The sequence below is a fragment of the Podarcis liolepis genome (genome assembly GCF_965112155.1).
Source record: "Podarcis liolepis genome assembly, chromosome: 3".
NCBI classification, from domain to species: Eukaryota; Metazoa; Chordata; class Lepidosauria; order Squamata; family Lacertidae; genus Podarcis; species Podarcis liolepis.
Window position 1 is genome coordinate 124,889,665 of NC_139557.1, and position 14,704 is coordinate 124,904,368.

Below are 14,704 nucleotides of genomic sequence, written 5' to 3' on the forward strand. Positions count from 1 at the left end.
GGCGTCTGGTCAACCCCTGTGAGAAGAGGGTGCTGGACCAGACGGGCCACTGGCTGGATTTCTCAAGCCCTTCTTAGGCTCTTTCTCTTGTCCCCACCCTGGTGGTGGCCCAGCCAGACCCAGCAGGGCACTGGAGGTGGCATCGCCCAGGGTGGGCATTTGATGGAAGGATAAAGGAAGGATCCGTCCAGAGCAGAACCAAAGATCTGTAGAGTCGGAAGGACCCTGAGGGTCATCCAGTCCACTGAGCAGGAGTCACAGCTGGAGAACCGCTGGCCAAACGGCCCCCCAACCTCTGCTGGAACCCCTCCAAGGAAGGACAGCACCTCCCAAGGGAGCCCATTCCTCCCCCAGCCCTTTGTATATGATTTTGTTTTACAATTTAGACTACTCACTTTTACATCCTTAAGATATCAATGACTTCCCTTCTTCTCTTCCATGGTTCATTTTACATATCATAAATCCTTGCATATTTTACAAAAACTATACCTTCCAGTAGCACCTTAAAGACCAACTAAGTTAGTTCTTGGTATGAGCTTTCGTGTGCATGCACACTTCTTCAGATACACTGAAACAGAAGTTGCCAGATCCTTCTATATAGTGAGAAGGTGGGGAGGGGTATTACTCAGAAGGGTGGTGGGAATGGGAGATTGGCAGGTAGCTGAGATGAGCCTGTTGACGACTCTTAACGACTGCAATAGGTCTACAGGAAAAGGCAAGGGGTGAGAAGGTGAAAAATGGCTTAGTCATGTATAATGAGACAAGAATCCAATGTCTTTGTTCAGACCAGGTCTCTCCATGGTTTTAAGTTTGGTAATGAGTTGCAATTCACCACCTTCTCACTATATAGAAGGATCTGGCAACTTCCGTTTCAGTGTATCTGAAGAAGTGTGCATGCACACGAAAGCTCATACCAAGAACTAACTTAGTTGGTCTTTAAGGTGCTACTCGAAGGAATTTTTTTATTTTGACTATGGCAGACCAACACGGCTATCTATCTACAACAAAAACATTATTGCACCCATCAAAACTTATTTACGCTGTTGAATTTATCTGAATTCTGCCAACGTTTTCAGCTGTACACAATTATTTCCTATACATTCAAAAACGTTTTCCAGTCTTCTCTAAATGTATGTTCTTCTTGTTCTCTTATTCAACCAGAGCCAGGGCCTTTTCAGCACTGGCCCCGGCCTGGTGGACCGCTCTGCCTCATGAGACCAGGGCCCTGCGGGATCTGATTTCTTTCCGCAGGGCCTGTAAGACAGAGCTGTTCCGCCTGGCCTTTGGCTTGGAGCCAATTTGATTCCCTCCCCCTCTTTCTTTTCCCCTTTCTCCTCCTGTGATGAGGCTGCATTTTAATGTTTTAATGTTGTATTTTAATCTTGTTTTTTAAGTTGTATTTCAATCAGCTTGTTTTTATTATTGGTTGTTAGCTGCCTTGAGCCCGGTCTTGGCTGGGGAGGGCAGGGTATAAATAGAATTTCCACCAGCGCATATTCCATCAGTTTAAGTTGCCATTCTTCTTTAGCTGGGGCCTCACTCATTCTCCATTTTGGGGCTAACAAAACATGGGCTGCAGTAGTAGCGCACATAAACAACCTTTCTTGACACCTGGGAATTTGACACCCAACAGAAAAGACTCGGTTTTTTGGAGGAAAGTACTTTTAAACATTTTTCTTCCAATTCATTCTTGATCATTTCCCGATACTCTTTTACCCGCATTCCTCCCCCAGGCCTTACCAGCTCCACGGTGCCAAAGCCCCCAGTGCCCAGGATGACTGGCTTCCCTCGCTGATCCCCATCTTCGTAGAAAACAGGGAGCAGGTCCTGGAGCTGGAGGGGGTTCTGAGCTCCCTCTAGGAAGGACCCCCTGCAGAGAGAGAGAGAGAGAGAGAGAGAGAGAGAGAGAGAGAGAGAGAGACTGGGTGCCCAGCAGCCACGAAATCTTGCTGGAGGCTTTCCATCCCTGGGGGGTGAAGATTCAGGTCCCTCTTCTGCGTGGGAAATGAGGAGGTCCCTCACTCTCGTTGCCACCATGGCTAGCTGGAACAGCTGCCTTCTTTAGGCTGTGCGTATGCTCCTCATGCCCAGACCCTGGGAAGGGCAGTTGCCAGTGCCCCTGCTGTGGGCCCATCGCTGGCCCCTTGCCAAGCCCCTCCCCACGTCTGCCGCCAGCCCCAAAGTCAGAAGAGACACAGGAGCAGAGACAGACAGAGCCAGGTCCCTGGCACGCAACAGTGCTGACACCGGCTGGCAGCAACGCCACTCCAGGGCTTCAAGGTGTCTGTCCGCCCAGCCTGACCCGCAGATGCCGAGCTTGGCTGGAGGTCAGGGTGAAAAACAGCTGCTCTGTCGCTTCCCTGGGTCTCCAGCAAGGGATCCCACCTTGCTGTGGAGGGGGTCTTTCAAAAACGGGCAACCCCAGAGGGCTGGCCACTAGCCAGGCAAGGGGAGGCACCTGCCCGGGCTCAGGAATGCAGAGGGAAAGTGGCCAGGAAGGGGGAAGGCTGCCCTGGCGCTCCCCACCTGGGCAGAGGGCAAAGGGCCTGGCTGCTGCCAGGTAGAGTTGGAAGGGGTCCAAGGGGTCAATCTAGTCCAAGATGTGGGCTTCTTTCTTCCTCCACATCTGGGCTCCCTGGACCACCACAGGGGCCCCCATCAGCCCCAATGCCCCCACCCAAACCCCAGGAGTTTGAGCACTGACCGTCTGGGCTCAGAGAAGGGGGGAGCCTCCTGCGCCGCCGTTTCCCTGCGGGGAGGGGGAAGAAAAGGCAAAATCAGCAAAGTGAAGGGTCCCTTCCCATCCCTCCCAGCTCTTCCCAAACATGCGCCCACAAACACCCCCAGGGCCGAAGAAGCCCCCACCCCACCCCAAACCTATTGGCGACTCTCTTCCCACAGCCTCTTCCCGGGTCAAGGGAGTCGTCCTCCTCTAGGGCTCCAAAGAGCCCGCTCTGTCCCAAAGGGGGTGAATTGAGTACACAGGCAAAGTGCAGAAATCGGGTCACAGAATCATAGGATTGCAGAGTTGGGAGGGTCCTCGGGGGGTCATCTAGTCCAGCCCCTGCAATGCAGGAATGGGGCTCAAACCCACGCCCCTGGGATTAAGAGTCTCGTGCCCTACCGACTGAGGGTCACTTAAGCAGTTCTCAGAGGGAGACTTGAAGCCAACTCTACCTCTTGGCAACATTCGCCAAAGGGACTGAGCCCATTTGTCTTGGCAGCGTGGTGTAGCGGTTAGAGCGCCAGGCCAGAAGCTGGGATAAACCAGGGTTCAAATCCCCATGAAGCTCGCTGGGGGTGACGTGGGCCAGTCACTGCTTCTCTCAGCCTAACCTCCCTCACAGGGTCCTGGTGGGGCTAAAATGAGGAAGGGGAGAGCCTTGCGTGGCTCCTTGGGGGAGAAATTGGGATATGAATGAGTTGCTCTGGGACGCCAGCACAGCTCAAAGGGGATGACAGGATCCTGGATTGGGGCCTCGGGTGAACCCTTGGTTTAAGCAAGGAAGAGGAAGGACCTGGATGGGACCCCACAGGCAGAGCCCACCCAATTCCGCAGGGCAGGAGGAACCCCCATCCCAGGTCCTGCCTGAAGGACGGGGCTGCCGGAAAGGGGTCAGAGGCCCCAAACACCCCCTTGCAAGGGAAGACCCTAAATGCAGACCTCACAACCCTGGGACTCAGTATCCACCACCTGAGATAGTTCAACAGCCAAAGCCACATTCCCATCCGCCTGACACAGTTGTATTAGATTCAGCACCAACGAAGGAAGGTGGCGATGGGCCTCCGAGGACACATGGCAACTTGCGGAACGAGGCCTTTGTTGGAAAACCACATCGACTTGGAGATTAAAGGCAATTAAACAGACATTTGGTGCTTCTGCTGGGAGTGGGTGGGATTGCTGAATATTGATTGTTGCTTCTTGTATAAATAAGTGAAAACAATAAAATATGTTTTGGGGGGAGGGAACGAAGAGCATGCAGGCAAGAGCCCCCTGGAGGAGAGGGACTGGGGGCCACATCTTTCCGTCTCTCAAGCCCCCTTATTATTTTGCCTATTGAATGCTGGGTGTTGCTTATGTAACCTTGGTATATTTCTAGTATTGAAACATGTTTTTTCGTATGCTATTGCATTTGCCATTGTGTTGTTTTGCTGTGTTATTAAGGAATGGCTTCTTGCACGGTTTGGTTGTGTTCCTGATTCGCACTTTGAACATGATTTTCAGCATATAAAGAAAAAGAAAGAAAGAAAGAAAGAAAGAAAGAAAGAAAGAAAGAAAGAAAGAAAGAAAGAAAGAAAGAAAGAAACGGGGGCTAGAATCTCCTCCCGCAAAGTCTTGCTGAACCCCAAAGATGGGTTGCCTGCATCTTCTACACACGCAGGGCCAGGGAACCCCAGATTTGGGTGGGGAGTGGTCTTGATACGGAGAGAGGAAGGAGGACAGGAATGCAGCTCCTTCCACATGGAAGCCCCTTTAAAGGGGAGCCAAATACTTACGTCTCTTGGCTGCACATGGGGCTCAGTTCCTGAAAGTCCCTGTGGGAAAAGGCAGGAGAGGGGAGATCCCACTTGGAGGCCCACCTGGTCTCAGGTGCAGACCAGGAAGGCCAAAGGGGGCGCTGGTTCTCAGCTCCTTCCTCTCGGTCAGGGTTGAAGACAAACACTGATTTGGGAGTCCAGAGACCTTTGACCTTCAGTTTTCTGAATGAGCTGGGCTTCAAACACCCCTCCATGCAAAGATCTGAGAGCTGGGCCATTTGGGGAACTGCTATAAGCTCAGTGGCTCCCAAGACTTTCAAGCCCCCGTCCCCTTGGCTCCATAAACTCATCCCCAGCGCCCCCGAACCTTTTAAAAAGCACGATTCAGAAGAACAGCAGTTTGCACAGCCCACTAAGGAAGGTACTAGCACAGCGGAATTCAAAGCAGTAACAATTAATTGCGCATTTATCGAAATCCCAATTAAAAGTACTCAGTTTAACTCGACAAAACGGAGGAACTCAACTCCGTGATACCAGTCTTGCAAAGCGTGGCACTCATTTAAACCTCCAGTGCCCGCCTGCTGCCCCCTTCCCTCCTAGCACCCCTAGGGAATCCCCAGGGCGTGATACTATTCACTTTGGAAATCCCTGCCATAGCTGAATTTGGGGTTCAGAAGTAGCTGGGGTTCACATGGATGGGGGACCCTCCTGAAATCTGAGGATGACCCCAAGCAGCCCCCTCGGCCCCTCCCCTCCTCCCCACAGACAGGCTCAACCGGACCCTGGCTTACTCCTTGGCAATTGCAATGCAGGTGACCTCCTCCTGGGCCCGGCAGCTGGCTGTCCGGCGGATGTTGCTGCAAGCAAGAAGAAACAGAGAAGGCCGTTCCCAGGGAGAGAAAAAGACAGAAGAATTAAGTCTACGCCAGGGATATTTTTTTTGGCGGGGGGGGCTGTGGGTTAAACCACAGAGCCTAGGGCTTGCCGATCAGAAGGTCGGCAGTTGGAATCCCCGCAATGACGGGGTGAGCTCCTGTTGCTCAGTCCCAGCTCCTGCCAACCTAGCCGTTCAAAAGCACGTCAAAGTGCAAGTAGATCAATAGGTACCACTCTGGCGGGAAGGTAAACGGCGTTTCCGTGCGCTGCTCTGGTTTGCCAGAAGCGGCTTAGTCATGTTGGCCACATGACCCAGAAGCTGTACGCCGGCTCCCTCGGTCAATTAAGCGAGAAGAGTGCCGCAACCCCAGAGTCGGTCAACGGCTGGACCTAATGGTCAGGGGTCTCTTTACCTTTACCTGTGTCTTTATTGACAACTGCCTGCCAGGAAGGTGGGTCCTCTCCAAAACAGAGGGCCACCAACCCCCCTGCTTGACCGCTTACTGCAAAGGTTTTCAACCTTTCTGAGTCCACGGCTGCCTTGACCAACTAAGTTCTTTCTGCGGCACCCCTGGGTTGCGCCACTCCTTGCCTGCAGAGCTGGCAGCCCCTCACCCTTTTTCGAACACCCTCCCTTGTGGTGTGTTCTCTCTCCTTGGGAGTCCTCTGGGCAGCCGCAGCTACCATCCCTGGTCTCTGAGGTGCACCCCCTGCCCCAAAGAGAGGTGCCTCCTCACACTGCCCCACGGGGGCCTGGGAAGCACCCCCTGGCCAGCCCCAGAGGCACCCTTCGCCTGGGAAGCTTGCAGCCAGGGCTGCTGCAAGCCTTGGGGAGGCAGAGACGCGAGAGGGCATCAGAGGAGGGAGGGAAGAAAAGAGGGGCAGAGTGTGGGGGTCAGGTGGGATTGCTATGAGGAATTATGAAATATGGAGCAAGCCATTGTGTCAGCAATGAAAGCATTGCCTTGACTGGGTTTGATTCATTGACAATAATTTCTGATCGAATCCCACAGACCTCCGCATCTCTGCCATTTGCGTTCTCTGTGCCTGACAGGCACATATAAGCATTCTGAAACACAGGCCAGTTGCTTCATCAGGCATCCTGGGTCATCAAGATAGAAGGTAGGTTTGATGTTTAGGTAGTTTAATGATCTTTAGGTAGCTCTTAAGGGCCAGGAAGAGAGTTCACAAAGAGATGGTAAATACTGCCATCCTTCCTCTCATGTTTATGACCTCTGGGTTTCCTAAAAGCATTCCTCCTTGCTAACTCTTTTATTTACTCTGGACTACATATATGCATGCTCAAGTAGGAAATAGTTTCTTTGTAGTTAAAATAATTTCTTCTGATCTGACTTTGGCCCAGTGGGGTTTTTGAAATGCTCAGAGGAAATCTGATTGATTCTTACGAACACTGTGTAAAAAGTTCTTTGTGAATAAAACGACCTGGGCCGAGGGGTGGAGAGGATTATTATTGGCACCTCCTCCCAGAGTCTTGCTGGTCAAGCCTCATGTGTATTTTATTAACCAGAGTCCAATCCTTCCTGGCTTTGGGAACGCTACCACAGAGGCCAGAGGATATTTCACCAGGGTTGCCTGCAGCACCCCTGACCATCATTCAAGGCACCCCAGGGTGCCAAGAAGGCACACGGGTTGAAAACCACTGGCTTACCGGATGAGAGACAGCTCCCCAAAGTGGTCCCCGGCCTTCAGGACTCGGATGTGCTCCTCTTTCCCCTCCACGCTCCTTGTCACCTCCACCTGTGGGTCCCAAAGAGGGCATGAAGCAGACTGGGCAGGTGCGTGGCTGGCCTCCCCAGCTCCCCTCTGCCCCATGGCCAGGGAGGGGGGCAGTCCTCTCCCCACCTGTCAGTGGCCCTGGCATGGGTGTGGCTGGCCAGGGACTGCCCTGGAGGTCACTGCAGGAGGCCTGCCTATCCTGCTGCTCTTTAGAAGGGACCCCCGAGGGTCATCCAGTCCAGCCCACGAAATGCAGAGAGACTCTTGACCCTGCCAGAGCACACATGCAAGAGCCCAGCTGGGGCAGAGGGCAGAGGAGAGGTTCTGGGGCTCTTGAGAGGCACATCCTCAGCCCCACACATGTGGAAGGCTGTCAGTGAAGTTGTGGGGGGCGACACTGGGCATTCTCCCTTAAAAAAACTCTGGGGTGGAGCGGGGAGGGGGCAAGGATGAACTGGGACCCACCTGTCCACTGAGAATGAAGAAAAAGGTCCTCCCCTCGTCTCCTTCCTGGATGATCATTTCATCCTGGGCGAAGGTGCGCTGGAGGGGGCAGAGAAAGGGATGCTGCAACTGGGCACCAGTTTACCCACAAGGTTGCCTCACCCCACTTGTGAGCCCCACTTGGCTGCTTCGATCGGCGGCATTGGAGCTGCCACAGGGGCCGCGGAATACCCATTCCACCTTCGTAAGAACCTCCGGAACTCCCTGCCCCTTGACGCTAAACAGACAGCTTCACTGTACTCCTTTTGGCGCCCGACATTCTTGTTTAGACAAACTCACCCAGATGCAAGATCAAAATAAAGAGCAAAGATAGAACAAATCAATAACTCCCGGTCCCCCACACACTTTAAAAAGCATATAGGATGTCAATCAGCCCAAGGCCTGGTTGAAGAGGAACGGTTTTGCCTGGTGCCTGTATAATGAATGTACCAAGCGATCTTCCCTGGGGAGAGTATTTCACAAATGGGGAGCCACTGCAAAAAAGGCCCTGTTCTCCTGTTGCTGTGGACTTTTGTTCTTTAAGTGTTTTAACTTTTTTGTATTTTAAAGTATTGTTGTAGATTTTTCTGGATTTTTAGAATCTTTTTGTAAACTGCTCTGAGGTTGTTTTATCCCCTTATTTCTTTTATGAAATGAAGAAACAGGCATGTGCAGAGGGAGGGGAAGGAGAAGCGGAGTCTGTGTGCCCACTGCCCATCCGTCTAGGTACTGGAGACCACAACTTTGGCAAGCTGCAAAGCAGGGCACTGACCTCCCATGCCAGGCCAGTACCAGAGGCGAGGGGGGGGAGCATGGCCACATCATTTTCCTGCCCCCACACCCTACATTTGATTCCCAGAGCCAGATGGAGCAGCAGCTGAATCCTACTGGGCATTTGACAGCGGCAAAGGAGGCCCTGGGCGTGCCAAGGCCCAGGCCTTCTGTGCCACCCCACCCCCCGCCTGCCCCCTGAGGCAGCAGACTCCTCCTGCCCAAGAGAAGGACCGGCCCTTGTTACCTCCTCGGCAGAGTCCAGCAGCTGGGACAAGGCAGCATCTGACAGGCCTTGGAGAGGCTTCACCCTGGAAGAGAAAACAGAAATGCCCCGGATATCCCAGACGTGGAATCATAGAGTCGGAAGGGGCCCCCAGGGGTCATCTAGTCCAACCCGCTAGGACGCAGGAATCGCAACGAAAGAATCCGCCAGGCCAAAAGCAGCCTGCAAGCCCCAACACCAGGTGGCGTTGCCCAATTGTGGTGAGGAAATGCCCTCGCCGCATGCTCAGAGGTACCCTCTCTTCACTGGGCAGTCATTTCTCAAACCCTGAAGGGAGCCCATCTGCCCTCAGGCCACTTGCTTGTCCTCTGCCCCCACACCATCCCAGGCAGGCAGCAACCAGACCCCATGATGGGCGCTGCGGAAGGAGGAGGTGTGCAATTGTGTTTTTTGAGAGAGAGAGGGAGGTTTCACAACAGGTTTGCCCAGAGAAGGGAGCACCAGATTCCTGCTTGGAACAGTCAAGGGGTGGGGGGCGTCCAGCTGCTTGAGGGGGGGCTCCCTGGCCACCCTCACCTCCGCAGGCCGGCCAGCACCTCTGCCCTCTGCCGCTTGGCATTCTCGGTGATGATGGTGCGGTACGTCTGGCGGTCGATGGCCCATAACTCCACCAGGGTGAGCGCTGGGGGGGAGAAAAACAGGACTGGGGTTGCATTGAGGAGACAGGCGACCCCAACACCCCCCCCCCGACATCAAAGCCCCTCCTTGCCAGGCAGCTCTGCACTGGCCCCGTTCGGAAAGCAAGAAGAGGCAAGACGCCCCCTGAAGAAAATGTCCGGCTGAATAGTTTAAGAAGAGCCTGCTGGTTCTAGGAATCTTGGCAGACTGCCTCTGGAGCTGGAGATTAATAATAATAATAATAATAATAATAATAATAATAATAATAATAATTTATTTATATCCCGCCTTCCCCAGCCAAAGCCAGGCTCAGAGCGGCTAACAACAGTAAAATAATACAGCATTCTAAAATCAAATCATTATGAAATCAGTTCAAATCAAATTAATGAGCTAGAGTTCTGTGAGGATCGCCAAAGGAGGGGGTCAGGCTGTGCCTTGGCCAAAGGCCTGGTGGAACAGCTCCGTCTTGCAGGCCCTGAGGAAAGATGCCAAGTCCCGCAGGGCTCTAGTCTCTTGCGACAGAGCGTTCCACTAAGTCGGGGCCAGTACTGAAAAGGCCCTGCCTCTGGTTGAGGCCAGCCTAACCTCCCTGTGGCCCGGGACCTCCAAGATGTTTTTGTTTGAAGACTGTAAGGTCCTCCGTGGGACATACCAGGAGAGGCGGTCCTGTAGGTACGAGGGTCCTAGGCCATATAGGGCTTTAAAGGTTAAAACCAGCACCTTGAACCTGACCCTGTACTCCACCGGGAGCCAGGGCAAAGGGGGCCCCATCTAGTCCAACCAGATGCCACAAAGGGGAACCTGTGAGCGGCATCTGAGCATGAGAGCATCTCTGCAACTCTGCACTGGCCCCGTTTGGAAAGCAAGAAGAGGCAAGCCGGCTGTCAAGGAGTGTGGCGGTTGCTCGAGAGTAACCAGGCAAGACTCTGTCTTTTACAGGCTTTATTCTTGGTGCAAACTATTTACAGTGCAGAGCGTCATAAGTTCATGTCTGGCTCAATCGCTAGAAGTATCCGGGAGTGGTCGGTTTTTGTACCTCCTCCAGCATAAAAGTCGCGTCACCCCCAGCCTTTTCCGCCCCTCCCTGCACCGCAGACTACTGCGCAGAATGGGCGCTGGCAAGGGCACGCTTCCCTAGCATCCTCTGCCTTGCTCAGGCTCAGTGTTGAGGCTCTCCCTAGCATCCTCTGGCCCACTGGAGGTGGGGCTTCCCTCCTCGCCGGAAGAGATATTTTTGGAGGCTCCCTATAACACAACTGCCCTTCCACCTCTCGCCTCTGAGTTGATGGCAGTTCCCTGACACCGTCCCCTGAAGAAAATAGCTTAAGAAGATCCTGCTGGTTCTAGGAATCTTGGTAGACTGCAGCTGGAGCTGGAGGTTCCATTAGACCCTCAGAAGGATCAAGGCAAAGGGGGCCCCATCTAGTCCATCGCCCTGTTCTCACTGTGGCTGACCAGATGCCACAAAGGGAAACCTGCAAGAAGCATCTGAGCACAAGATCATCTCTCCTCTCCTGCAGTTTCCAGAAACTGGGATTCGGACGCACGGCTGCCTTTCAGAGGCGCCTCCGTGACCCACACGCCAGTGAGCCAAGGGGCCTGGCTGCCCCCATCCCTTGCCCCGATACCTGCCCTTAGGGGGGGCCTCCCCTGCACAAGAATGCCCCCTGCTTCACCATGCGCCTCTCCCCACTCCTCACAAAGCGCAACTGTCACATGCCAATGTCATAAATGCGTGCGAGGGTGTTGCGGAAGGGAACGGCAATTTCCAAGACGCGGCGTGGGCAGCTCTCTTGCCATTAACTTTCTCAAAAAAACAACAACCACCGTCGCATCTCGACTGGCAGCACGCTGCATCGCAAGAGGCCTGCCACACTTCAGATGGACGATAAACATGGCACCGGAAAGTCTTTGTTCCGGAACTAAAGCCAAGGGCTGGAACTTAAAAAGCAGGGCCCCCCCCCATGTTTCTGATGCCCCCCCCCAGCAATCCTCCAGAGACACGAGGGACGGGAGAAACAGGGGAGGCTGATGCAGCCTCTGTTCAATAGGTAGAGGATGCCATTGTATCATCGCCATGGCAACAGGACAAGGATGCCCCAGTCGGCTTGGCTGGCAAAGGCAGGACCCATGGAGGAATTTGCCCGCCTCCTGGGCCCCAAACAGGCAAGAAAGCCGACACTCGTGGGCAGGGATGGCTGCCCAGGGCAGAGACCCACTTGGGGCAGGCCCACCGCTAATGCGGGGGGCGGGGGGCTTGCTAAGTGGGTCAAGTCTTACCCAACACTTGGTTCCCTCCCGGCTCTCAGCCTCATTATTTCAGATAAGTGGAAACCGCTTCCCCAGCTGCTCCGTGTTATGAGTAGCTGCTACCGTCAAGTTATTACATAAAAGCTCACACTCCCCCTTTTGTAGTGCATTAAAAAACTTGAGTGGTATCTGGGGCACAAAAGCTTCTGCCTCAATATATTTGTTCATTTTTTAAGGCGCCGCAGGAGCCGGGATGACGTGCCGTGTTTGGGTTATTATTCTAGTTATTATTCTCTTAATTAAACCTTTTCAGGGAAGAGCAGCTGCGGCCACGGATGATGCCCTCGGCACTCGCATCCCCTGCTCTACTTGGGGGATCCGACAAAAGGAACGACTTGTTCATGCAGCGCGGAGTGAAACTGCGGAACTCCCTCCCACGGGGGGGGGGGCAGTTAGGGACTCCAGCCGGGACGGCTGTAAGAGAGGATCGGGCAGATTCGTGGAGGAAGAGAGGGCGGCCCATGACTAGTAGCCAGGATTACTATCATTATTTATTAAATTTGTATTCTGCCCTATACCCAGGCAGGTCTCAGGGCGCTTCACAACATCTGGTACACAGGATGAGACCCTCCCTGCCTGCAGACTGTCTCGCCAGAGTGGTGCATGCTCTGGTTATCTCCCGCTTGGACTACTGCAATGCGCTCTACGTGGGGCTACCTTTGAAGGTGACTCGGAAACTACAACTAATCCAGAATGCGGCAGCTAGACTGGTGACTGGGAGCGGCCGCCAAGACCATATAACACCGGTCTTGAAAGACCTACATTGGTTCCCAGTATGTTTCCAAGCACAATTCAAAGTGTTGGTGCTGACCTTTAAATCCCTAAACGGCCTCGGTCCTGTATACCTGAAGGAGCATCTCCACCCCCATCGTTCTGCCCGGACACTGAGGTCCAGCTCCGAGGGCCTTCTGGCGGTTCCCTCACTGCGAGGAGCCAAGTTACAGGGAACCAGGCAGAGGGCCTTCTTGGTGGTGGCGCCCGCCCTGTGGAACGCCCTCCCACCAGATGTCAAAGAGAAAAACAACTACCAGACTTTTAGACGACATCTGAAGGCAGCCCTGTTTAGGGAACCTTTTAATATTTGATGCATTACTCTATTTTAATATTTTGTTGGAAGCCACCCAGAGTGGCTGGGGAAACCCAGCCAGATGGGCGGGGTATAAATAATAAATTGTTGTTGTTGTTGTTGTTGTTGTTGTTGTTGTTGTTGTTGTTGTTGTTGTTGTTGTTATATCACAATACCAAAACACAAAACACATAATAATGGCTATCCGCTGCCTCTTCAGTTGAATCCCAGTTGATGAAAGGCACAAGAGGGCCAGATCCTGCTTGCCAGGATCTGGTTAGCCACTGTGAGAACGAGTTGCTGGGCTGGAGGATGCTAATATTTACTTATATCCCACCTTTTCCCCTGACACAGAGTCAAGGAGGCTTACAGCTAAAACAGAAACAGCTGGATGGGCCATTGGCCTGATCCAGCCAGCTCTTCTCTGGCTCTTACGCAGGGGTAGGCAACCTAAGGCCCGGGGGCCAGATGCGGCCCAATCGCCTTCTCAATCCGGCCCACAGACGGTCCAGGAGTCAGCCTGTTTTCACATGAGTAGAATGTGTGTTTTTATTTAAAATGCATCTCTGGGTTATTTGTGGGGCATAGGAATTTGTTTATTAATATATATATTTTTCAAATTATAGTCTGGCCCCCCACAAGGTCTGAGGGATGCTGTCCGGCCCCCGGCTGAAAAACCTCCTGCCATCTGGAGAGAGCAGGAATCAGACAGTCCCTCCCAGGCGCCCAGGACAGTTGCAGTGGGACATGTGGGTGGGAAAGGGCAGGATGGCCTGACCCACTCCAAGGGGTCAAGAGCAGCCGCAGGTGGTATCAGGGGCAGAAGGGGGCAAGGAGGGTCCCAGGGACAACAACCCCCAACACACACACGCATGCGCACTGCTTACCCATGACGGTGGCCGTGCGCCGGCAGTTGTACAGCACAGCCAGCTCCCCAAAGACGTCCCCCGGGAGCAGGCGGCGGAGTTGGCGTCCTTTCTGCGTCACGCTCAGCTCCCCTTCTGCAACGGGAGAACAAGGGCGGGTTCACACATGCACACACAACACTCTTGTTCTTGCCACTTTGGAAGCTCAGCACTTGTAGAAGCCGCTGCCGGGTGCAAGGTGGTTGGGAAATATCTTGGGGGGGGCTGGACAAAGGGTGGGAAAGAACCACAGAATGGTAGAGTTGGAAGGGACCCTGAGGGTCATCTAGTCCAACCACCTGCAATGCAGGAATCATGGCCTGGGTCCAGTATACCTGAAGGAGCGTCTCCACCCCCATCGTTCTGCCCGGACACTGAGGTCCACCTCTGAGGGCCTTCTGGCAGTTCCCTCCCTGCAAGAAGTGAGGTTACAGGGAACCAGGCAGAGGGCCTTCTCAGTGGTGGCACCTGCCCTGTGGAACGCCTCCCATCAGAAGTCAAGGAAATAAAGAACTATCTGACTTTTAGAAGACATCTGAAGGCAGCTCTGTTTAGGGAAGTTTTTAATGTGTGACATTTTAATGTATTTTTACTCTTCATTGGAAGCTGCCGCCCAGAGTGGCTGGGTAAACTCAGCCAGATGGGTGGGGTGCAAATAAATAATAATAATAATAATAATAATAATAATTTTAAGTAATCTCTGACAGGTGGAGGCTAACCTCTGGAGCCCATTCCACTGCCAAATGGGTTTTACTGCCAGGAAGTTCTTCCTGATGTTTAGTTCAAATTTTTCTTGTAAGTTGAATCCATTGGTTCACGTCTTCCCCTCTGGAGCGGGAGAAAACCAGTTTGCTCCATGTGGCAACCCTTGAGATATTTGAAGATAGCTCTCATATCTCCCAAGAAAAGACCCCGGGAACTTTGGTTTCCCTTTGCTGAGCTACAATCAGAATCACAGAATTGCAGGGACCCCCAAGGGTCATCCAGACCCACCCCCCTGCAAGGCAGGAATCCCGGCTGAAGAACCCCTGACAGGGGGCCATCCCACCTCAGCACCCGAAACAAACTACAGTTCCCAGGATTCTCTGGGGGAAGCCCGGTGCTTAAGGGAAAGCACTCTGCAGCAGCTCAGTGGCACTCTCTCCTCGCTGCTCACGTCATGTGGCCTCTTCT

General features: G+C 53.3%; 2 protein-coding genes across 4 annotated transcripts in view; one reads left to right on the plus strand and one right to left on the minus strand.

Annotated features, from left to right (window-relative positions):
- The window catches only part of ABHD1 (abhydrolase domain containing 1), a 119,966-nt gene that overhangs the window by 52,593 nt on the left and 52,669 nt on the right, over positions 1-14,704 (plus strand). The gene's annotated exons all lie outside the window — the stretch shown is intronic.
- The window catches only part of LOC310702593 (cGMP-dependent protein kinase 1-like), a 38,080-nt gene that overhangs the window by 9,894 nt on the left and 13,482 nt on the right, over positions 1-14,704 (minus strand). For all 3 annotated transcript variants that reach the window (XM_083494406.1, XM_083494405.1, XM_083494404.1), the window contains exons 5-13: positions 13,514-13,627; positions 9,149-9,254; positions 8,594-8,657; positions 7,558-7,635; positions 7,025-7,113; positions 5,271-5,336; positions 4,498-4,536; positions 2,705-2,749; positions 1,741-1,870 (exon numbers count right to left, since the gene is read on the minus strand). In XM_083494406.1, coding sequence (XP_083350532.1) covers positions 1,741-1,870; positions 2,705-2,749; positions 4,498-4,536; positions 5,271-5,336; positions 7,025-7,113; positions 7,558-7,635; positions 8,594-8,657; positions 9,149-9,254; positions 13,514-13,627 — 731 coding nt within the window. The remainder of the gene's footprint in view (positions 1-1,740; positions 1,871-2,704; positions 2,750-4,497; positions 4,537-5,270; positions 5,337-7,024; positions 7,114-7,557; positions 7,636-8,593; positions 8,658-9,148; positions 9,255-13,513; positions 13,628-14,704) is intronic.